This window comes from Stegastes partitus, unplaced genomic scaffold (genome assembly GCF_000690725.1).
Source record: "Stegastes partitus isolate 25-593 unplaced genomic scaffold, Stegastes_partitus-1.0.2 Scaffold1292, whole genome shotgun sequence".
NCBI lineage: Eukaryota > Metazoa > Chordata > Actinopteri > Pomacentridae > Stegastes > Stegastes partitus.
Window position 1 is genome coordinate 194,846 of NW_007579023.1, and position 24,330 is coordinate 219,175.

General features: G+C 43.2%; 1 protein-coding gene and 1 long non-coding RNA gene across 2 annotated transcripts in view; both read left to right on the forward strand.

The window, feature by feature from the left end:
- The first annotated feature begins 26 nt into the window (after positions 1-26).
- The window catches only part of ncapd2 (non-SMC condensin I complex, subunit D2), a 32,494-nt gene continuing 8,190 nt past the window's right edge, over positions 27-24,330 (forward strand). The window contains exons 1-21 of the mRNA XM_008298194.1: positions 27-97; positions 709-767; positions 861-1,036; positions 1,476-1,621; positions 3,403-3,530; positions 3,624-3,747; positions 3,829-3,976; positions 8,002-8,023; positions 8,108-8,309; positions 8,426-8,544; positions 9,850-10,062; positions 10,142-10,316; positions 11,072-11,156; positions 11,335-11,471; positions 14,660-14,792; positions 17,959-18,034; positions 18,111-18,326; positions 18,409-18,569; positions 21,231-21,342; positions 21,438-21,561; positions 22,298-22,453. Coding sequence (XP_008296416.1) covers positions 27-97; positions 709-767; positions 861-1,036; positions 1,476-1,621; positions 3,403-3,530; positions 3,624-3,747; positions 3,829-3,976; positions 8,002-8,023; positions 8,108-8,309; positions 8,426-8,544; positions 9,850-10,062; positions 10,142-10,316; positions 11,072-11,156; positions 11,335-11,471; positions 14,660-14,792; positions 17,959-18,034; positions 18,111-18,326; positions 18,409-18,569; positions 21,231-21,342; positions 21,438-21,561; positions 22,298-22,453 — 2,783 coding nt within the window. The remainder of the gene's footprint in view (positions 98-708; positions 768-860; positions 1,037-1,475; positions 1,622-3,402; positions 3,531-3,623; positions 3,748-3,828; positions 3,977-8,001; positions 8,024-8,107; positions 8,310-8,425; positions 8,545-9,849; positions 10,063-10,141; positions 10,317-11,071; positions 11,157-11,334; positions 11,472-14,659; positions 14,793-17,958; positions 18,035-18,110; positions 18,327-18,408; positions 18,570-21,230; positions 21,343-21,437; positions 21,562-22,297; positions 22,454-24,330) is intronic.
- Positions 6,403-7,137, forward strand: LOC103369468 (uncharacterized). The gene is made up of 3 exons (XR_520838.1): positions 6,403-6,464; positions 6,854-6,973; positions 7,061-7,137. It is a non-coding gene; the product is annotated as an uncharacterized LOC103369468 (long non-coding RNA).

Consider the following 24,330-nt stretch of genomic DNA (forward strand, 5'->3'; position numbering starts at 1 on the left):
AGAAGAAAGCTGCTGCTCATCACTTCATGAACACAGAGAAAGGAGAAGCATCCAAGGCCAAGAGCAGCATCCCCACGGTCCAACGTGGTGGTGGAACGTGATGCTTTGGGCTGCTGTTGAGCCGACGGACCAGACAGCCTGGTCAGAGGAACCGGCTTCATGAGAACAGAGGAGAACATCAGGAGGTCTGCAGGAACACTGCTCCTTGGGCAGCATTGGAGCTTCAACAAGATGATGATGTGAAACATGCAGCGAAAGTGGTGAAGAAACGGTGAAGAGGAAACAATGAGAAGATGTTGGAGCGGCCCAGCCAGAGTCCAGACCTGAATCCATCCAGAACCTGTGGAGGAACCCAAGAGCAGAGTGATGGAGAGGAAGCCTTCAAGCTCCAGGAGCTGCAGATGGACACTTGGAGGAACCAAATCCCAGAAACACTGTTAGACACTGAAGGAAAATAAAGACTCTAATTACTGAGGAAGACGACTAATCAGTTCGGATAAAAAGAAAAATAACATCATGAACATCTCAAACTCAATGTCTGACTGTGTTTATGTCATTGCCAGCCTGAAGAAACCCGTTGGTCCAATACAAATTCACTATAAATCAAATTGTGGTGGATAATAATAACTTTGGGCCCAACTGTATAAGTTGCTCGACTTATTGTCTTTTTTTAAAAACTGTACTGAACTAGTGTGTTTTCTTTCTAAGGCACTTCAACTCAGTGGATCTGGCCGTGAAAGAGGACACTCTGGATTTACTCATCCAAGGTTGGCCTTTCTTGATGTAATCATGCTTGAACTTACCACCTCGATATACTGGAGTTATCATGTATTATATTATCTGGTTTCTTTTCCTCTCAGTGGTCGGTAGTCTGGCTGTTTCCCTGCCGGCGCTCCTCGTCTCCACCTCCCTCTCAGCCGCAGAACGCAAAGAGAAGCTTAACGCAGTAAAAATGAGCGTATTCCTGCTCTGCAAACTCACAGAGAGTCTTGAGAGCGACTCCTACAGACAGAGTATTGTCACAGCACCTGGGAAGGTACGTTTATTAATCATAGTTTTTATTTAATTATGGTGACATTTAACTGTTGAAAATGTCCGCTGATGAGATTATGGCAAATTTTCTGATCCAGTCAGACTGAGAGATTGTGTTCTGTGACCTGCTGCCGGTGGGTAGTCTTGGTAGTGTGATGGAGCTTTATTGTACTGCTGTAAGGGCCCACCTATAGTTAAACTGTCACCTTCTACAGCCTCTGCCCTCCACAAGAAATGGGATGGGACAGGTGGAAGATGTCGAACAGTGTGTGTTGTATGAACGTGTGTGTGTCGGCTGTCACAAGACCACAGTCTCTGTAGTTGGTTTGACAGTTATGAATCACTGTCTTTGGTAACCTGAGGGCATCATTTGTAGATTTTTCTGAAAAAGTTCAAGCACATTTAGGATGGACATGACCTAATCAGGTTGTATCTGTGTTCAGGGTGGGAAAAAAGGTAAATCTGGCGGAGAAGGACTGATGCAGTGGGACTCGGAGAGAGAGAAGGTTCTGCAGGCCCTGATCCAGCTCCTCCAGCTGGACATCCGACCGCTCTGGAACCTCTCCCTGGTGGAGGAAGAGTTCATCAGGTACTCAGGCGTCAGTAGATTAGCCGGTGCATTATCCCGCTATGTTGTTCAGATCTCCTCCCAGCATTAATACCACTGTTAATTGGAAGCTTATATGAAAATGATCTTCGTTAATGATGTCACGCCAAACCTAATGAGGTTAGATGATCTGTGTTAAATGGCTTCATTTAGTGTTTCCGTTGTAAACATTTCCTCACAGTCTGAGCAGAAGAGATATTCAGTGAATGTTTTCCTCATTTGTTTGTGTTTAGTACTTGAAGCTAAACTTGAAACAGCATCAGGAAAATCAGATCCTTTCCTGTCTGAACATGCAGCACAACTCCTGGTCCAGGCTCTCATAATATCACGCATTGACTACTGCAGCTCCTTACTGGCAGGCCTCCCCACATCCACGGTCAAACCTCTGCAAATGGTCCAGAATGCAGCAACACGTCTGATTTTCAACCAGTAAAAACAGCATGTCACCCCGCTGTTCAGATCGCTTCACTGGCTTCCAGTTGCTGCCAGCATCAAATTCAAAACCCTGACACTTGCTTACAAAACCACAAGAGCAGCTCCCTCCTACCTGAACTCTCTCATTCAGGTCTACACTCCCTCTGCTCACTACACTCGACCAACAAAAGCCTCCTGATCCAAGCACCACAACAGGGTCGAGGTCGATAGTTAGACTCTTCTCCTCCGTGGTTCCGCGGTGGTGGAACAAGCAACCAAACTCTGTTCAATCTGCGGATTCCCTCTCAGTCTTTAAGAAAAGACTAAAGACCAGCTCTTCACTGAGCACCTTTGCATTGACGGACTGAAAACAAACAAACAAAAATTCCTATCACCTCCCGCACAGCCTGCTGTTGGCATCAACGCCCTGTCACACTTGAACTTGTTCTATGGCATTTATCTAGATTGTTTTCTCCTGACGAGACCCTTGCTTGTGTTGTATCTGCTCTCAGATGTACGTCGCTTTGGATAAAGGCGTCTACCAAATGAAATTGTATAAACTCTCAAAAAAAAAAAATCAAATATTACTGAAATCGTAACATGGACAAGTTAAATATCCGATTCACAGGAGTTAATGGTGAAATGCATCACATTATAAATGAAGCATTCTGCATCCTAAAAATCTGATTCTCCAGATGCAAAAATCCCATCATGTTTATATAGATGTTTGTTTTTTTTAATGGACAAGAAATAACCAATACTACTAAAAGCATAAGACACAATCTTAATGCTGTAAGTTTTTTTTTTTTTTTGTTCTTTCAGTTTCAGTTTAGAGGCTCCAACAGCAAAAGCGCTGTCTTCTGCTTTCTAGTCTGTTGTTTGAGCTTTTAAATCGGCAGCACAAAGCTCCGTACGATAAGTGTACAGACGCCTCTAAATGCCATTCAAACAAAAAAGAAAACTTTGGATGCCTTTGCTAGCGTTACATCATAAGAGAACATTTCCAGACATCCTACAATTTCCTCCAATGCTTCTAGAATCATTAACTCTTTCAAAGTACTTAACCAAATCATCTGCTGACAGCTCCTTTATTTTCATGTCATTGTGGTGCTACAGAGATTCTCCAGCTGCAAAGAAACACAAATGCTTGCTACAGGCAAAAAAATCCTCCTGTATGTGTTTTTTGGTAGACAAGAAATAAGTAATTGACCATTCCCACTAAAACTATAACTCAAGTTCTCTGCTAGTTTGTCACAATTCTGATGTTTTTCTTAATAAATACAGAACCTTGCATGTTCTTTGAGCTGGCTGACTTTAGCAAACTTTAAATTATGTGCCTTTCCTCTCAGCTGCGTGACCTGCTGCTGCTACAAGCTCCTGGAGAATCCAACCATCAGCCACGTCAAGAGCAAACCCACCAGAGACTGCATCATCCACCTGCTGGGGCTGCTCATCAAGAAGTACAACCACCTCCTTGGTCGGTCCCCGTCTCCTGCAGACTCCGTTAACAGGCTTTATTGCGCAAGGGTTAGATTGTAAATTCGGTGTGTCCTCTGTAAACTCCTCCCAGGCGCCAGCGTGAAGGTGATCCAGCTGCTGCAGCACTTTGAGCAGCTGTCGTCGGTGTTCGCTCAGGCTGTGTTTGTGTGGAGCACCGAGTACGGAGTCAGAGCGATCATAGGAGAGGTCATCAGGTCGGTGTGGGATTTCTTCGTAAGTCTGTCCGTGCGAGTCATCGACAGTAAATGACTGAAGTTCTGGTTCCCTTCCTTCAGGGAGATCGGGCAGAAGTCCAGCGAGGAGCTTGCCAGAGAGGGATCGGGGGTCAAGGCTTTCGCTTCTTTCCTCTCAGAACTCGGCGCTCTGGTGCCTGACTTGATGATCCCCAACATCAGCGTGCTCATCACTCACCTGGAGGGAGAGGTATGAAGGCTGACTTTTGAATTCCTCAATGAGAACACGATTGTCCTTAAATCGGTGGAACATTGCAGGAACATGGGTTGAGCGTAAGAGTTATAAGTTTGAGGTCGGTGTGACTTATTTCCACTCACACTAATGTTTTTGGTGCCTTTTTGGAGATGTTCTGTTTCGAGGTTCATTTGAGGATTGCTGGTCGAGAACAGGCTCGCTCCAGGTTAACTTCTGGTTGCCCTGGGGTTTCCTGACATTTCCATTTAGGTGCACCAGCACGTATGATTTAGACGCACTTAAAAATTTGTGCCGTGGCCTTTTGGCCCCGAACAACACATTTCAAACGCTTCCCAACACATCGATAATTTATTACCACGATATGTAAATAAACAGGAATAAAAGTGCAGAGAAGTGTTTTTCTTCCGTCTCAACTAGATGCTTTAAGATGTAGTTCTTCTTTTTCATAACACGGGACAACTGTCTTGGAGATACGCTGCTTTTTATTTAATGCTTTAGTTTAGACTTTTCTCAGAAAACGTTTTGTTCCCGTCTGTGCGTTCGGTTGTTTGAGCTTTTAAATCAGCAGCACAAAGTGTTGTGTGATAAGTGCAAAGACAGATCCAAAGCAAAAACTATTGTGGATGCCTTTGTCAGTGTTACGCCACATGAAGAAGGGTTGAACAGTCTTTGAAAGAAAAGTCTCTGACAAATCCCCAAATTATTGTAGAATAATAAAAAAAATATTTAATCAAATCATCTGCTGAAAACTCCTTTATTATTTCACATAGCAGAAAAGCTAAATGCTGCACAGTGTCCGTTTATTCTGACATTGTGCAGCGTTCTTTAGACCAGGCAGCGACTTTACAGCATCCAGTGAAATGTTAAATTGTGCTGGGATGTTCGTCTGAAGTTTGTTTGAAGAACTAATGGCTTTTTTTTTTCATCATTATTCCTCCACCACATCGTCGTGTGACATTTCCACAATAAACTGCTTCTCATTCAGTCTCAGTCAGAGAAACCTCCCTGACACACACACACACACACACACACACACACACACACACACAAAAACTGGATGAAAATGTTCCAAGCAAAGACAGAAATCCTATTACTCTTCAATATCGTGTCTCCCACACAGTTTGGCTGCCTTTTTTTTGTGTGTCTTTCCTTGCTGTGTGATGCCGGTGTTGCCCAGTGATGAGACCAAGGCGAATACGAGCTCGCTGAATGAGAGTTGGGTTCTTCTGGCCTCGACTGGCAGGTAATCTTGGCAGTGCAGAGGAGGATTCCTGCTCTGCTGTAAGGGCCTGCCCACAGCNATATAAATAAAATGTAATTACATTTAAATTCAAAGTCAATACATTTGTTTGCAGTTCCTGAACATGAAAGATTTTCCAAAGCAAACTCTTGAAATGAAAAACTCTTCAGTAGCAAATGTCAAAAGAAAAGTAAGAACTTTGTTAATCCCGATGGAAATCCTCAAGCCAAATATGGCTCAGAAAAGAAAAGAATATTAGAATAGATGCAGACTTAATACAAAAACAAGATTTCAGTATGATTCAAATAAATAAGATGAAATAAGACTAGAATAGAAAGTAAGAGGTAATACTGGCAATAATACTAAGGCAGTAAAGTAATATCACACGTAAAAATGAAATGTATTTGATAAAAAAGTATTGCACATGAAAATGTAATACTGCACCTGAAAATCAAATTTTACACATGGAATTGAAATATTAGATTGTGTGCTGCTGCTCAGTGGTCCCAGTCTGCGGTTGAGGCTGCTTTAATATGAAAAGTCAACCATTTATCAGTCAAATCGAGTCCTAAGTCACTCGTGTGTTGTAGTAAAATGCAAGAACACATTTAGAGTGTTGTTAAGAAATTAAAGTAAGCTGTGGACAGTGACATTCTCCACAGTGTCGGGCGGAAATCTGAGCTGGAGACAATAAAAGGCATGAAAAGGGTAGAATTTTGTTGTCATTGTTATAGAAGAACAAAAGAATGAAAATTATAATCAGCTTTATTGATCAAGTATGTGAACATATACATGGAATTTGAAGAACCAGGCTCAGGGAGGAAGACCATCACACTGCATCTCAGAGCAATTTGTAAACGCTGTTTTTAAAATCTGCTATAAATTATTATTATTATTATTATTATTATTATTATTGTTGTTGTTGTTGTTAATAATAATAATAATAATAATAATAATAATAATAATAATAATAATAATTTTTCTGAATTAGACTTCTGACTTTCAGTAGCCCCATCCTCTATTAGAAAAGCAGCTGATTACATTTTTTTGTTTGTTTTGTTTTGTTTTGTTTTGTTTTTCCTGGTAACGACGGCGCATGTCTGTGACGTCAGCGTCCCGTTGTTTTGGCGCGGTCTCGGAGCAAATTTGAAAAGCTTCGGACCGTTAGCTGCCGGTGAGCAGAGCGGAGCGTCTCGCTGAGTACGGAGGGTCAAACTGTGGCTAACACTGCAGCTACTACAGGTGAGCTCCGAGTTTGTACCTTATTTAAACACGTGAGAACTTAACAGCGCTGCCACCGTCTCCGTTAAACCTCTAAGTGGCAGCTAACCAGCTAGGCTACACGGTTTAGTTAGACTTGCTAGCTAGCTAGCTAGCTGTTTGTGTGGCTAGCTGAATCCACAACAGCAGTCGGTTCGGTCACTAGATCACTTAAGTTTATTTCGGACACTGATACTGTGAGCTAACGTTTAAATTTTGGCCTTTTAGCCTCCCAGCTCGTGTTAGGCTACATTACTAGCTTGGTGATATGAAGCTACTCTCCTGTGTACAGTAGAACTACCTCCATCTGCTTTCTCAGGCGTTATAACTGCTGGGTTAGTTCACGTTTCCACTTGTTCATCTTCACGCAGGTATGTCGTGGGACTTTTTGGTGCCCGTGTACGTGGGCGACCTGGTGAAGACCGGAGGGATCAACCAGTACGTGGTTCAGGATGTGGTTTCCCCAAAACAGCTGCCATCCTGCCTCAGCAGTGAGTAAAAGTGGAGGTCTGCAGCTGGTTTGTGTTTGTCCATGTGTGCTGCTGTGTTTGTGACTGGACGTTCTCTCCTTCATACAGGGTTCAAGGCAGCACTGAGGAGCCAGGGCCCTTTGTGTATCCTGGAACACTTTGACACCGGCTACAGCGTCCTGCAGTAAGAGCTGATCATGTACCGTATTATCATCCCCAGAACAGGTTGATTTATAGACNTTTGGTAATCTGAGGGCAAAACTCAGTCAAACTCAGCCGGACAGGTCTGTCGCCTGAAAAAGTTGTCTCAGAACTCACGCATGAGACTTCCAGACGTGATTTACTGGTTTTAAACTTTGGCGTTTTTGTTAAGGAGTCAAAAATGCTTGCAGAGACAAGAAGTTGTAGATGTGTGCAAAAGTCATCACGCAAAAGACAAATTGGTATAATCGTGTTTATTATTATTATTATTATGATTATTGGGGGTCGACCATTACAGAGACCAATAATTAAATAATTGATAACCAATATAAACACCAGCACACGTCTTTATTAAAATGTCTGTTGAATAATTATATTTAAATTAGAATTTCTCTGAAATTATTGGCTGTGTTCCCAGTCAGGTGAAAAAAGGCGGCCGCGTATCAACATACATTTATTATAAACAAATAAATAGTGTGTTTACATTATTTATTTTATCGGGTATCGATTTTAAAAGTAGGAAATAGCTTTCATGTGGGAAAAATGCTGATAGCCTAATGAGTTTATTTCCCCCGAAAAACTGATGAATAAACACCTTAGTCCTTGTTTTTTTCTTAAATTAGTTTAGGTAGGACAGGAAGATTAACTTAAATGAAGGTTTGACCAGTTCGCTGCCAGAAATCCCTTCTTTTTGTTCTTTATTAGCTTAAGAAAGAACCCAACTTCATGTGTTAATTGAAGGAGAGAACATAGTGTCACGCAGTATAAAATCCGATCAAGTGGTGGCGCTCTGGAGCCCAGCATCACCGTTGTGTCCTGTAAATTATTCTGTTTGTAATCTCTTTCAGTACATTGCTTCACATGTTCTTTGTGACTCCGGCCTGAGTCATCGTCATTGAATTTGTGTGTATATATATATATATTTTATTTATTTTTTGGTTTCCCTCCCGGCAGTGGCAGTGATTAAAGCTTCTGAGCTGTGGGCCGCCATGGAGCCTGAGCTGCTCGTCACTGTCAGAACCGAGCTGGAGCCCAGGAGTGATGCTGAGAAGGAGCAGGATGAAGAGGAGGAGGAGGAGGAGGAGGAGGCGGTAGAAGAGGACGACAGAGCGACGGCGGTGAAGATCGCTCAATTCCTCCGAGTCAACAAATACAGGTGACGCTGCTCAGGCCCGGTGGAAGTCAGCCGGTGTCACTGCTGTAGGATTCCTCCTCACACTGTCAATTAGCCCACAGCGAGATGTGTGAAGCTTGTGTCGTTCCCTTCCACAGGAACGCTGCTCAGCTCTGCATCAGAGCTCACAGCCGCTTCCCGCAGTCGGAGATGTTCGCTGCTCTGTCCACTCTCACCCCCGACACTCTAATGGACACTCTGGCTCTGATATTCAAAGGTAAAAGCTCCACCTGACGCTCTCCTGTCATTAAGGCGCTCTCTGCTGTTAATTGAATCAGGAATAGGACATTTTAGGACTCAGTTCTTCAGGCTTCCTTTTGATTTGAAGAAATTCCCGTCACAGTCTGTTTCATTAACGCCGACACATCTATATTTGCCCTCATCAGAGACAGTTAGGTTTTACAGCACTAAGACACTCCGTCCATAATGTATTTTAAAACACCAGATCATGGAATGGCTCAACACGTTCCCTCCGACCAAACCCCAGCATCATGTCCAACGTATTCGTAGCACCTGAAGTGAGACGTGACAGTCACCTGTTCGTTTGCACATCAACGGTATTTACGTGAGCAGCACTGAGCTCGGCGGTAATTATATGTCGGCTTTCATCAAAGTTTTCCTGTGCAGGGTTTTTTTTTTTCTAAATCTGAAATGGGCACCAAAAAGTGTTGCGGAGTCGAAAACGCAACCTTCAGCCAAGTTCGTGATGAGGACAAGACTATTTGTTGGCATTTTTTGCCTTTATTAGTTCGAGCGAGGCAGGCGGCACCGAGCCAGAATCGGCCCAAGGACACTGCAATTATGCAGCGTGTGCTCTAACCGCTCGGCTGTCAAAACGCCCCTACAAGTGTGCTCTTGTAATGGATGTGCACTTTTTGTAGGAATGTTTGTCTCTGCTTCAAGCAGAGCTGCAATAATTAATTGATTAGTTGTCAGCTATTGAATTAATCTGCCACTATCTTCATAGTTGATTAACTGGTCGTGGCAGAAATTAATGGTGAAAAATGTGGAGCAAATAAAAAAACACCCCAACAAGCCAAACCACAAACATTTTTTTAGACTAAGATAAACTTTATTGATCCACAAGGGAATTTGTTTTATCACAGCAGCACAAAACACGTAATTATATAAGAATACATAAAAAATGAAATAAAAATAAGAAGTGAAAGAGCAAGCAGGGGAAAAAAAGAATAGAAGATTTCCATATGTATAATTTACAGTTATTGTTTCAGTCTGTAGTTGTTTTTGTTGTCTGCTGATGTGTACACATTGCAAGACAAAAGGAACCCAAAGGAAATCAGGCTTGGATGTTTTTTTTTTTTATTCTAGTTCGCGGTAACATAACACTTAAACAATCCACGAATTAAGAGGGCTGCAGCAAACGGAACAGATTAAACTTAATTACTGTGCAGCAGCTGCAGGAACTGTTGGCTAATCAGGCAGCGACGGACAGGTGGTTTGTTGGTTCAATGCCCGTACGTCTTCTTACTTTGCACAATACGATCCCCGGTGCTTTCCTCAGGCTCTGATGAAGACGCCTCTGAGCTCAGCCAGCACTTACCTCCGACCCCGCAGAAAGAGGGTGAGAAAGAGGGCGAGAAAGACGGCGAGGATGGCGAGCTGAAGAAGCAGGAGATGCTGGTCCAGTACCTGAGGGATACGGAGACCTTCGCCCTACAGGTGGAGAGGGCCATTTCCGTCATCAACACCATGCTGTACTGGAAGACCACCTCAGGTACGCCACACGGTGGTGGAGTGGTTCATGGGCCGACAAGGCGACGAGGTGGAAGATCTGAGGTGTGTTGTGTTTTCAGTGGTCCAGGAGGCGGTTCAGTTCTGCGTGACCGTGTGCGAGTTCAGCGTCGCCAACTCTGTGAGCGGCGTGAGGAAGATGCTGCCTCTGGTCTGGTCCACCGACGCTGCCATTAAAGACGCTGTGGTTCAGGCCTACAGGCGGCTCTACCTGAACCCTCAGGGCGACACCATCAGGTCTGTCAGCTATAAAACCGTCACATTTAAATCCTCCATGTGTTGTTTCTGCTATCAAGTCGATTTTAGCCAATTATTAGTGGTGAAAATGTATCTAATTAGTTAGAGGATTTGTATAAATTAATTGCATTTTTATCAAATAGCAATTTTGGACACATGAAGTCAAGTTTTTCAATTCAAATAAAGTTTGATGACTGAATCGATGAATAGACACATTTTTTTTAAAAATTTCTTCTATATCCATCGATGCATTTTTTCATCTGTCTACTGTAGTCGCAGATTTGTGAAAATTCAAAGTGCAATTCTAGCGATTATATTCAACATTTTAAGACTCTTTGTTGCACGATTTGCATACAACAAGCCAAGCGACGCAATCTCGTCTTCACCAAACTTTCCTGCGCGCTGACGTCGCTCGGCATCTTCTTCGCGGCTAATGAACTTTATGTGCATTAGCGCCACCTACTGGCTGGAGTGTGTGCATCAGTGTTACCGCTGGGCCACAAATTAGGGCACAGAGAAAGGTGCGATTAAATTTTATTCTGTAATTAATTAATAGAAATTAACGTCCCAGCCCCACCAAATACGCAGTGATTTTGACGTAGTTCTGACTGAAGCGTTCAGATTTTGGCATTTGCTGCAATTTATTTATTCTTATATTGTTCAGTGAATTTTAAAAAAATGAGAGAATTGCGTGGTCAGTTGGTGTGTTGTGTGTTTTCACCTAAAACAATAAGTGTGTGTCTGATCTTTATTAGGATGAAAGCCCAGACTCTGGTGGACAGTCTGTCCGAGCTGATGGTTGACGCTTCTCTGGGAACAATCCAGTGTCTCGAGGAAATTGTGAGCGACTCGATGCTACTCTCATATTATTCTCGTATTTCAGTGCATGACGGTGAATTATAGAAACACAGATTTGCATATTAGTAAAAGACATGTCTGTAACAATAATAAAATGAACACTGACGGGTACTTTGTGCCGCAGTATTGGAGCTGTAACCGTCCACACATGTGTCTGTAGGTGCAGGAGTTCTTTGGCAGCGGCAGCAGCCTCCAGTCCACCGTTGTTCAGGTCCTGTGGGAGAGATTCACTGGGAAAAGGGAAACCTCTGCTTTACACAAGAGAGCTGCAGTGCTGCTGCTGGGCATGGCTGCACGGTAAGAGATGCACCTTCCAGAGGGTTAAAAGGAAGCAGTTATTCAAGTTTAATAAGTAAGGTTCCATTTATCTTGGCTTTAACTGGCAGGTTGTTTTAGTAAAAGGTATTACACGACTCTAAAGAAAGCACCTTATGTGACTCAACCCACAGAAATAAGCTCTTTGTGTGGATGCAGTTTTCTATTTAAACTAAGTAAACGTGGTAATTAGCTGTGAGATTAACTCAGCTGAGAGACACAAAGACGTGATTTACTTCCGTCTCAATTCATTAAAATTTTAGAACAATTTCAGCTCAACCACGTCTGATTTGCCCAAAATTTTATAACATAAACGATCAACATTCTAAGTAATTTTGTTCAAGAACTGTGAGTCAAAAAATATCTTGGAAAGTATTTGACATATCAAAGTGAAATAAATGTTACTGACTGAATATTCTCTTCGATTAATGCCATCGACTAATCAGTTGGGGAGCAAATCAGAATAAAGCGTAAAAAAAACAACAAAAAAAACGAGTTGATGTATTTTCTGCATCTCCAACTGAATGCATGTTGTTCCCATCACAATGCAATGAGTAGTGTGTGACACCGCCGCTGCACAACTTGGTTCAGTCGATTGCTAATGTGCAGCTCAGCAGGCTTGAAGATAAAACCTCAGCAAGTAGAAGAACTGGTGAAATGGAGACGCTTCTTACAGCTGATTTAAACCCCAAACTCTTGAGCACAGCCTGCTCTGGATCTGAGGTCTGAACTACGGAGCGAGATTAGTGGGTTACCGAGGTATGTTGAGCCTAAAGTCATGAAGGTGGCTCGCTTTTTACCTGCTACATCTCCATGGTAACTGATGCTGCTGAGCTAGATCTCCATGGTAACTGATGCTGTGGAGCTAGGTCTCCATGGTAACTGATGCTGTGGAGCTAGGTCTCCATGGTAACTGATGCTGTGGAGCTAACCTGGTCAGGAGCAGGTTGTGTTCAGAGTTTAGGACTTAAATCGGCTGAAAGAGCGTCTCCCTTTAACCAGATGGTTTCATGATGATTATTTCTGAGCGATCCAGATTCTCAGCTGATGGAATGTGTTTTATCTGCTAACATACTGAGCTGTGCGTTACTAATATCACTGAATGAAGCCGTGTAGTTACAATATCACACACTGTAAATGTCACGTTGCCATGGGAACCGGACATGTATTTAGTTGGTGATGCAGAAATCACATAAATATGTTTTTATGTTTGGTCCGTTCACTCTGCTGCTACTGCAGCTGATAGAACACAGATTAGAACATGGATTATTCTGCTGGTATTTATTACAGAGAACATTAAATCAATAACATTAATTCACTTTGATTAAAGTCATTTCCTGCATTATGGGACAGTGTCAGACCTAAATGTACTTCCATACAAGATCAGGTTTAAATATGTGAAGTTTAAAGTTTAGCTTTAAGCTGTCAGTTGGAAATAATCGGCTGCATCAGTAAAATATTATATATTAACATGTTTAACAGTTTTCCACCAGCATTCCTGTCTTCATCATTTGTAGTAGCGGCGCTTTTTACTGTCATAAATGTTTATATTCCTCATCGTTCTCCATTAAAACAACGTGTTGACTGAAGCAGCTGCACACGATCGGTTCATTTTGAGCAGAAGAAGAGTCACGTGATGCGTTCAACGCCTGCTTTTATGTGAACAGAGTCTGAAGCAGAAAGTCTGAGTTGACGAAGAAAGTTGACAAACACCTTCTGATACCTGATATGTCTGGCTGGGGTTTAGTTTTTGTTGAGCTGACTTACACAAAGACGGCCTGGATATGTCGATTAGCGGTGCAGCATCTGTTACCATAGTGATTAAAAGGAAGTCGTCTTTGCGACACTAAAAACTCAAACTGTTGGATCAACATACCCGCCGGTCCAACTCAGTGTTTCCTTACATCCTTATTTCGTCCACGCTGGAATCTGATCTCATGGATAATCAGACACATGCTCCACAGCCTGTATTTAGTAAACAGCTCCGTTTTGGCTGAGTTGCAGGTTGTTGTTCATACTCAGGATGTGTTTACTGTGGATGAGTGAAAGGCTCGCTGATCGGTGGAAGCAGATTTAGCCAGAGCGCTGCTGAGGCGTATCACAGATTTCATACTGAGTCACGGCGTTTCTGCACCACTGAGCGGATCTTTCTCACCAACATCTCGGTAAATTGGTTTTTACATGCGGCTACAATCTCATTACGTTCCCGTTATAGTTTGTGCTGAGCGCTGAAGGTGTCAGAATGTGTGGCTTCTAAAGGCAACAGGATTACTTTGGAGTGAGACTGTACATCCGGGTCTGAATAATTAAACGCGGCAGGACTGTGGGGGAATAAGCTCTATCATGTTTGAACAGGTTCGGTCAGGTGGAAGGAGGCAGAAATCCCAAATGACGTCAGGGTATCCGTACAGTGGCTCCTCATAAATATTTACCACAAATCCTATTTTAGGAAGTTTTTTAAATATTCCTGATCTGCAGCGAAAGAATGAAAACTGACAGGATCTGACTGTGAAGCTACAAGTTTACAGTCCAACCGCATTTTAACACGGAGCAAGTTTTATTTATTTTTATCACAGAGCAACCTTTATCCTTGTTGTTTCATCTATTGGCAGAAGTAAATATGCTGCTGCAGCTCTGAGTGAAGTAAAGGAATGATGTGAACTCTGTCCTGCACAACAGCACTTCCTTTTTACATTTGGGTCCTGCCTCGGCTACTTGACATTCAGCAAATCCTCTCGTTAGTCAGAACAGAAGCCCGGCCTCGGCTCCTCTTCATTGTAATCAAAGTCACGACCGTACAACTGGGCTCCTTGCCAGAGCATTATATATATATTTAGTGTTCCCTCTCAGTCTACCTCAAAGCCTGCTGCCGCTGCTGCTGTAGGGAAGAGCGAGACTATCTGCAGTCCACCCACACTGCTGCCGCTCTTCATCCAGCATCGCAGCATTCATAACCTATTAAACCTCGTGTGCTTCTGCTAACCCGTCCTCCTACACGCATTATCTGGGCAGCAGCCGAGCGCTGGCAGGGCCCGCTCAGAGCGGTTGGGGCGACGCGGGGCCGCAGATGTTATTGCTTCGCTTTGCATGATCACGTGACGGGTTGGGGATTATGAAATGCACGCTGTCAGTTGTTTTTTTTAAAGTGTGTTTCTGTGTGGGTGTAACAGGGCGGAGAGGGAGGTGGTGCTCAGTAACCTGGACACTCTCTGTTCGGTGGCGCTGGGCGAGAAGGTGACCGAGGACTTCCTGCTGGCCAGAGACACAGTTATCACCATCTGCAGCATCACCGACCACGTCAGGGTAAGAACACGTGAAGCATCTGTTGACAACCGGAGTCACCTGAACCTGTGGATCAGAGAGTCACCAGGCTGCTGTGATTCCAACAAGATTACACACACAAGTACAGACTGAACTGCAGAAACGAGCCTAAAAACACACCAACAGACCAAACCACAGACATTTTTTATCTGCTTCATACTTTCATGACTTGCTCATAAATACTATGTTGAAATTATGGCCACTATTTCCATTATTGATTTTTTTTTTTTCTTTTATTGATCAGCTGAAAATGTTAAAAAATGTGGATCAGAGTTTCCTCACATGTCTTGTTTTGTCCAAAGATCTTCAGTTTATTGTCACATAGGGGGAAAGAAACCAGAAAATAGTCACTCAGAAGAAGCTGCAATCTCAAAATGTACTGTTTTGATTAAAAAATTAGTCAAAAGGATTAATTTATTATCAAAGTAGTTGGAGACTAATTTAGCAGTCAATCTAATCTATTAATCTTTGCTGCTCTGGTTTCAACAGATTCAACTGCAGAGTTGGAGTCTAAAAAACACACCAACAAACCACAAACATTTTTTATCTGCTTCATACTTTCATGAATTGCTCATAAATATTTTTACAGCTGCAGCTGACGACTGTTTTTGTTTCTCTTCTTTTATCAATCAGCTGTTTGAAAATGGTGACAAAGATCTTCAGTTTAAGAAGCTGCAATCACAGAATTTAGACTTTTAAAAATTAAAAATCACTCAAACTGATTAACCGATAATCAGAACACTTGATTTAATGGTTGACGACTAATCGATTAATCTCTGCAGCTCACTAAAGTTGATTCATTCAGTCGCTGCAGCTACAAACTGTCGGAATTCTTCTTCTCCTTCGACTTATTTCACTCAGCTGATCAGGTTTCTAGAAGAGTCTCCATCTGTCCAACTACCAAAACCTCCAACTGAACGTCTCACAACAACCGACGTGACAGAAATTCCTCCTGATTCTAAAATCTGCTGGAGGCGACCAAACCGGAGCTAAAAGTCAGGATTCATTCAGAACAGCTGCAACTAATGATTAAGTTCTGGATGAATCGATCAGCTGTTTGAGCTCTAAAATGTCGTAAATGCAGAAAAATGTGGATCAGAGTTTCCTCAAGTGTCTTGTTTTGTCCAAAGATCTTTGTTTTACTGTCACAGAGGAGGAGCTGCAATCACAGAACTGAACTGAAAGTGTCAAACCCATCAGAGTTGGCCAATAGTTTGATAGCTGATCAATACATTTTGGGCTGTCTCTTATTGTCTTGGGTGGAAAAACAACTGCAGCTGCATCACCTGGCGTAGAGGTTCTGAGTCCAGGGCTCCAGAATATTTGCGAACCGGACCATGAGGTCTCCCAGGGTGATGATGGCGCTGGCCCGGGCCACCGGCAGAGCGGAGTGTTCTTCACACACTGATGGGCTGACGGGAAGGGAGTCACCCAAATAGTTTCCTAATTAGGAAGTCAGAAAATGTCGGAGATTTGTAATAAATGTCCCAAATTAACGCATCGTGACGGCGTCCAACCGACAGTAGAGCTGCACCGGATGTGACAAATGTGGATCAGAGTTTCCTCAAATGTCTTGTTTTGTCCAAATATGTTCAGTTTACTGTCAAAGAGGAGGAAAGAAACCAGCAAGAATTCACGTTTAAGAAGCTGAAATTACAGAATTTAGACTGTTGTTATTTGAACAGGAATTCTCTTAACTGATCAAAAATAGTTGCGGATTAATTTAGTAGTTGACAACTAATCGATAAATGGTTACCGCTCCAGTGGACCTCGTGGTTCTGTTTCCTTGATGTTAGTTGGTCCAGTTGCCTGCCTATGAAGTGTTAAATAGTATTTTACTGGATGGAGTTGTAAACATCAACTGTAGGATTCTGCTTCTCCTCCTCCCTTCTTCCTGGAACAGGTGTAAAACCCATTTCACTGCACGTTATACCGCCTGTGACCAATAAAGGCCTTGAATCCTTGATCCATCAGCAAAATACTAACTTTTGGCAGAATAAAGCTGCATCCACTACTTTGGTAATCAATTAGTTCCGATCTCTGTGATTGCAACTTCTTCTGAGTGAATACTTTTTTGGTATTTTCCTCCTTTTCAACAGTGAACTGAACATCTCTGGACAAAACAAGACATTTGAGGAAACTTTGATGCAAATTTTTAACCATTTTCTGCTATTTTAGAGCCCAAAAAGCTCATTGATTCATCCAGAAAATATTATTAACAGCCCTGGTTATGAATGCAAGGAAGGTTTTTATATAAAACAATTACACAAACTAATTAAACGATTATCAAAACAGTTGGAGGCTAATTCATTAGGTGACAACTAATCAAAAAATCATTGCAGCTGTAGCTCACATTATTGCATATCAGCGGCCTGTAAATTAAAAAAATGTTATTTTATTTTTCATTGAGTTAAACAAGACATCAAATAACGATGAATAGTTTGAAAGGTCAGTTTTATTTCACATGCCTCACTTTGCGTCATGCTTTTTATGTTGGGAATAAATTATGAGCCTCAGGTTGGATAAACCGTCTGCAGTGCACGAGCACGTCTCAGGCAAACAAATGCTCGTTACGAGGAAAGACTGTACGAAGAAATTCTCCTTCATGATTCGTTGTTAGCAGAGCTGTAATGCTGCAGGACTTTGGAGGATTAATACACCGACGGAGCCCAGACGCAGCGGGAAGGTCTGAGTTCTCCAGATATCCTCAATGTGCACATCAACACGGTGCCACAGCGGTTGATTGTTTGTTTGCGCACCATTGAGTGATCAGAGTAATCAATAATCTAAGTCAGAAACAGTGGGCTGATTCTGATCGGAAGACAGAGCCAGAGAGGGAGGATATTGATTAGGTATTGATCCACTGAGGCTATGAAAACCTATTAAAAAATCAGTTATTTCTCTGCAGATATAATAGACTCACATCTTTTTTTTTTTCTAAATAGAAAAGATAAGATGAACTTTATTGATCCCTAACTGGAAGAATTACAAAAGTACAGTCTGACTGATTGATTGGTTGATTGATTGATTATAAGCACATGGAAGCAGAGAGCATGACCTGGCCCTTACTGATTTTTTTTTATTGTGTTATCTTGGTGAAGCAACAACAACAACTCTAATATCTCTGTTCATGTGTTTGTTCCTGCAGCAGTCCAAAGGAGCTCCCTTCAGACTCCCTCAGGAGCACCAGCTGTTCACCTGCCTCACTCAGGCCGTCGCTGAAGGTAAACACACCTCCGTTCAGAGCTCCCGCCTCCTGTGGTTCCCTCCTCTGACCGCACCTGTGCGTTCCTCCTCCAGGTGTGGTGATGGAGGACCCGTACTGGCAGAGCTTCATGGAGCAGGCCGTCCGGCTCCTCTACTTCCTGGCCGAGTCTCCGGACCAGCTGTGCTCCCGGCTGCTGCAGCGGAGCGCTCGCCTCGTGCTCGATCAGATCGCGGAGGGCGGCGAAGTCAACAAGGACGTCAGCCAAATACAGGACGGATCTCAGGACTCCGGCGATCAAGGCGAGCAAGGTGAGTGTCTCCGTGTGCAGCCGGTGTTTTTACTGGAGCTGTCCTCTGCAGACTCTCTCCATCGTGGTGTTCTGTCCCGCAGTGAGCTGTGTGAGTCTGGCCCAGCTGCTGGCCGTGTGTGGCGCCGTGGCGTTCTGGCAGGTGTCTCACCTGGAGAGGAGTGTGAGCGCTGAGCTGAGGAGAAGGAGGGGGGAGACGGAGGAGAGGGAGGAGAAGGAGAAAGGTCCGGCCAGCAAAGCCAAGGTGAGGAGCTGCTGTACAGGTGACGCTGAGTCAGTTAGCTGGAGGACCAGTCATTTCTGCTCCACCATCTCTGAAAGTTTTGTAGCATCAACTTTGGATCTTCACAACGATATTTATGACATTTTAGATTCATATATCAAATACTTTCTGAGATTTCTTTTTTCTTTTTTATAAATTTGCCCGTCAATCCACTTTCAGCAGTTTTTTTTTCTCACATAGAATTTTGTTTCTGTTTGAACAACATCTCAGGAACTATTAAAGATAAAAACCTGAATTTTTTACTGTTATTTCACATCATTGATTCAGATTCTGTAATATTAGACAAGTAGGTGAAAATATCTAATTATGGGTGAGTTAAACTACGAGGGGAAAAAATTATACTTTGTGAAAAGTCCCATCCTTGAGCACATTAATAAAAAAAATGGATGATGCAGAAATCAACTAGTGATATTTTCTGATTCTGAAATTTCTGCTCAACCATCTCAGCATACACTGGATATTTATAAAGATATTTCTGACATTTTAGACTCATGTTTCTTTCAGGGATAATTTTAAAAAAACGACTCACTGTCAGCAAGTTTTTTTCACATGTTGAAATTTGAGGCTGTTTAATTTTAACAGAAAATTTAAGCTCAGCCGTCTCTAATTTGCCTGAAATGTTTAGAGCATAAACTGTGGATATTTCTAAAGTTATTTCTCAAATTTTAGATGAACATATCAAACACTTTCTGAGATAACTTTTTTTTTTTAAAAAAGGCCCATTGACCCACTTTCAACTTTCAGCAGGTTTTTTTTTCCCCACAGATTTGAGGGTTTTTGAGCAACAATATCTGAGGAAGATAAAAGATAAAAACGTGAAACGTTCTCTGGTATTTCTCATCATGTCACTGATTCAGCCTGTAAGTTAAGAGATGACCCTGGAAATAACTACGCATTACACAGTTAGACTATCACTCCAAATAAGAAATGGCACCTACTATAATTTTAAAACTAGATTTATTGCTTTAGTATCTGAGTAAACTGGTTAAAGACTTGTACTTGTTGAGAGGATCTGCTGTTTTCCTGATTTATGTTAATACAGAAACAATCTCACTGCGTCACCTTCAGGTCTGAGATGGACGTTTTCATTATCTTATGACATTTAATGTGGAAGATTTTAACGATATTCATAAAAACAGGAAGAAACCTTCGCACTGTCGTCGAACTGCTCAGAGTTCAGCCTCACAGAAGTTGTCGTTTTCTTGTTTTTTTTGCCTCTGCAGACGCTTTAATGTTACTTAACGCTTAGCGATGGAGTCAAAACAGCCCCGTGCAGTGAAAAGCTTTCTGACAATCAGACGGAGGCTCAGCGGGACGGTCTGATGAGATTTATTTTGGTGACACAGTCAGATGGCTCATAATTGTTCGGCACATCGGGGAGCGGCAAGATGAATGTTTCCTTAATTATCGTCGGAGTTTCTCTTTATTGCTCGTTTATCTTTTGTTTTGTCACATTTTCCGTCTTTGTGGCACAAAACAAAGTCTGTAGGTCGGATTCGAGCCTGGCATGGTAACACTGAGGGGGACTGTGAGGCTGTTTTCAACCTCCGAGTCTGCTTAGAAACACTTCGTGGAAGATTTTAAAGTTGTTCTGCACTTCTGTACTGCTGCTTGTTTTACTGGCCGACATGTTAACTCCCTCTGATGCCCAAAGCAGCAGGCTTAAACGGCATTTCACCCTTCAAAAACCAAACAAACACCAAAATAACACCATTTATCAGCCAGAAACTGCAAAAATAGGAAGAAATTGCTGGATGTTTAAGTTGTCGATGGTCCTGTTCGGTTTGGGAACCACAGAATCTCATCTCTGCTGTTTGCAGATGATGTTCTGTTGGCTTCATCAAACCAGGACCTTCAGCGTGCACTGGGGCGGTTTGCAGCCGAGTGTGGGGCGAGCGGCATGAGGATTCAGCACCTCCAAATCCGAGGCCATGGTTCTCGACCGGAAAAAGGTGGCTTGCCCTCTCCGGGTCGGTGGAGACTCCTTGCCTCAAGTGGAGGAGTTCAAGTATCTCGGGGTCTTGTTCACGAGTGAGGGGCGGATGTAGCGTGAGATCGACAGACGGATCTGTGCAGCGTCTGCAGTGTTGCGGTCGCTGTACCGAACCATTGTGGTGAAGAGGGAGCTGAGCAAGGCAGCAAAGCTCTCGATTTACTGATCAATCTACGTTCCTACTCTCACCTATGGTCATGAGATCTGGGTAATGACCGAAAGAACGAGATCACGGATACAAGCGGCCGAAATGAGTTTCCTCCGCAGGGTGGCTGAGCGCTCCCTTAGAGATAGGGTGAGGAGCTCGGTCACGCGGGAGGAGCTCGGAGTAGAGCTGCTGCTCCTCCACATCGAAAGGAGCCAGCTGAGGTGGCTCGGGCATCTTTTCCGATGGCTCTACACATGCAATAAGCTAAACTCAGCTGATATATTTCAGCTCAACTTCACTGAAGAGCGTCGGGACTTCTGGTCCACGCTGGAGGTTTCACTGTGAAATCCAATCCGACTGCATGATTACTGCAGAGTGTCCAGATTAGACTTTCTAGGGATGTTCTGAAGCGTTTAGCGTCTGTTTTCATAAATCTGCTTTAACGTGCGATGTTATTTATTTATTTTTTTTCTCCCAACAGCAGGTGGCCAACGAGAGCGCCATGGAGGAGGAGCTGGGGCTGATGGGCGCCTCGGCCGACGACACGGAGGCCGAGCTCATCAGGAAAATCTGCGAGACCGAACTACTGGCTGGTAAATAAAACCAACTTGTGCATCTGTACCCACTCCTCTGAGGAGTCTTTTTATTTATATATGTGACATAAGCACACCTCCACTTGTCTGTGCAGAGGAGAACCTGCTGAGTGCGTTCCTTCCTCTGCTGGTGAGAGTCTGCAGCTCCCCAGGACGTTATTCCCACCCTCAGCTCACCACAGCTGCCTGTCTGGCTCTGTCGCAGTACATGATGATCAGGTAAACAAGCCGTCTGTTCATCAATCGATTAGACAGCAATCCGTTGTTAAGGCCATAATTTATGCCAAACAGTCACTGCTTATCGCTAATTTCCTTAAATCGTCTGTGATAATCGTATTATCGTTGGGTCTTGTGCTATCAGTAGTTATATATACATTTTTTACTATTATATGACATTTCACAAACCAAATTATAAAACTGAGAAAATTCTATGAATAAATAAACATCTTAAAATAAACATTACTTCCATGTGACATAGAAAAGATTAGCTAAAGAGCTACAGAGACAGAAAATTACCACTCTGTTCTTACTGTATGACGCATAAACTGCATTTTTTTTTGTTTCAATGTTTGTACTCTGTGCAATGAACATGAAGTTGAATCTAATCTAAACACATCGTACATGTCAGAAAATAATTAGCTGAAGAAAAATTCTGAGATTAGTTTTTTTATTTCTAATATATGTAGCATGTTCACACCACTCTGTTCTCAGTGTGTGTGACGCATTTTGGTGCTCAGCTGCATTTTTTGTTTTAGTATTTGTGCAATGACAGTGTAGTTGAATCTAATCTAAACATATAAACACATGTCAGAAATAATCACTACAGACAGTAAATATGACTGGGATTAATGCTGTTAGACAAGCATTAGGTGCTGTGAGATTTTCCACCATATTTTACTGATTTCTGACATTTTCAGAGCCTTTCTGTTCTGACGTCTTCCTTCCTTCCCGTCAGCCCGTCGGTGTGTGAAGAACACATCCGCCTCATGTTCACGGTGTTGGAGCGCTCCACCTTGCCGGTGGTCCGGGCCAACGCCATCATCGCCTTGGGAGACCTCACGGTCCGGTTCCCCAACATCCTGGAGCCCTGGACTCAGAACCTCTACGCCAGGTGATGTAGCTGACAGCAGCAGCAGCAGCTCACACTAACCGACTCCATCCAGTTTGATTCATAATATCCGCAGCTTTGTTTCGTTTTTTTCCCACCCAGCATCGCGCTCCCACGGCCGGCGGCTCGGCTGAGTGGGAGTCCTTTAAATCGGGTCGCACGCTTCTCCATCGTCTCGGTGCGTTTCTCTCGGAGCCGATCGACCGTTGCCACTGTCACGATGCTCCACTGAGCCACATGATGGGAAAACTTCCCCGTCGCCACTTTTCGAGCCAAACTTCGAGTCGATCTGGCAAACCCCCCGGCGATGCTGACCTGTGTGGTTGCCATGGGAACCGGCCCGTCGCTTTGTGACTTTCGCAACACCCGCCCCCGCCGCTGAACCCGGGCGGAGCCTCGGACCGCCGGGGGCGCTGCGAGACAACGAACAGCTTAATTGCTAGCGTGTCCAGATCGCGACTGGAACCGATGACCAGCAGGTTGTAATTACGCGGCGCGGATGAACGAGCAGAAGGGGATAATTTCAGGCGAAAGGTCGGCGCTTGTAAAGACGCTTTCTTTTAAAAAACACTCAACGGTCTCACACAAACCCGTAGAGAACTTGGACGCCGAAGTTGCTCCATTTGATGGAGTGTGGTTTTAATTATAACAGCTGATAGCGCTCCGTGAGGTGTTTTGGACGTGTACAACATTCTTCTCTTTTATTCTGCGTCACTGCCCTCCCAGTGTTTCCCACCTGATAAGCATTTCACAGTCTTCCCTAATTGTCTCCCACACACCAACACCTCCACTGTTCTCAGAGCTGCTGCCCTGGCACCTCCTGATAAGCGCATTAAGAATTAATTACCCCGCTCATTGCTGTTGTAAGCTGCAGCACTGGCATGTGGAAGTACCATGTACGAGCGTCTGATCCGCTGCCAGGAGTCCTGCTCTCTGGCAGCACTGAGAGCTGGTTAATGAGTTTCTTTTGTTCTGTGGTTTTTTTGGGTTGAGTTTGAGAGTAAATTGGGCTTCCGGGTGGCGTCGGATCGCCCTGCCGCAGCCTGGCCTGGTCCCATTGTGTCGTGAGCTGTCACGGTTGTTTGGTTTTAGGAGCGTTCTGGCTCATTTCAAGTCTCTATTGGAGCCTTAATTAACTGCGACTGGGGGAGTAATTTCCACATCGCTCTTGTTTTTAGCCACGATGGCGACGTGGCTCGAGGGCCTGCAGTTTGGTTGTTTCAGTCCAATTCAGCCCAGTTTGAAATATGAAGTAAATACAGCTGGATGAGCTGCAGTTACACTTCTACTCATGTTGTCATGAGGATGATTTTTTTACCAGCAGGTCAAACTTTTAGCAGGTACTGGTTGTTGTTCTTCTTCTTGTCTCATTTTTTCTTCACTGTGGCTCAAACAGAGGCATGAAAAAGAGATGGAACTCAGAGATGTCGCAGTTAGAACGATGAAAATTAGAAAAAAAAATAATTGGGATTATTTATTTTACAAAAATGTGAAAACCTGGAACCAACATGTCCAACATTTTGCTCCACACACTGTAGATGTTTAACTATTTACGTTTTCACAGACTTCAGTTTTGTCTCCTTTATGTTGTTTTATTTCCCTCCGTCTCTGTCTTGTAATGTCGTTTATGTTCCTTGATTTGGTTGTTTCTTTCATATTGTCATTTTTCCATGTTTCCGTACTTTTTCCTCTCTGTCTGCTCATCAGCTGTAGAAAGATGTTCCACCATCAGATGTAGAAAGATGTTCCACCATCAGCTGTAGAAAGATGTTCCACCATCAGCTGTAGAAAGATGTTCCACCATCAGCTGTAGAAAGATGTTCCACCATCAGCTGTACAAGATGTTCCACCATCAGTGTAGAAAGATGTTCCACCATCAG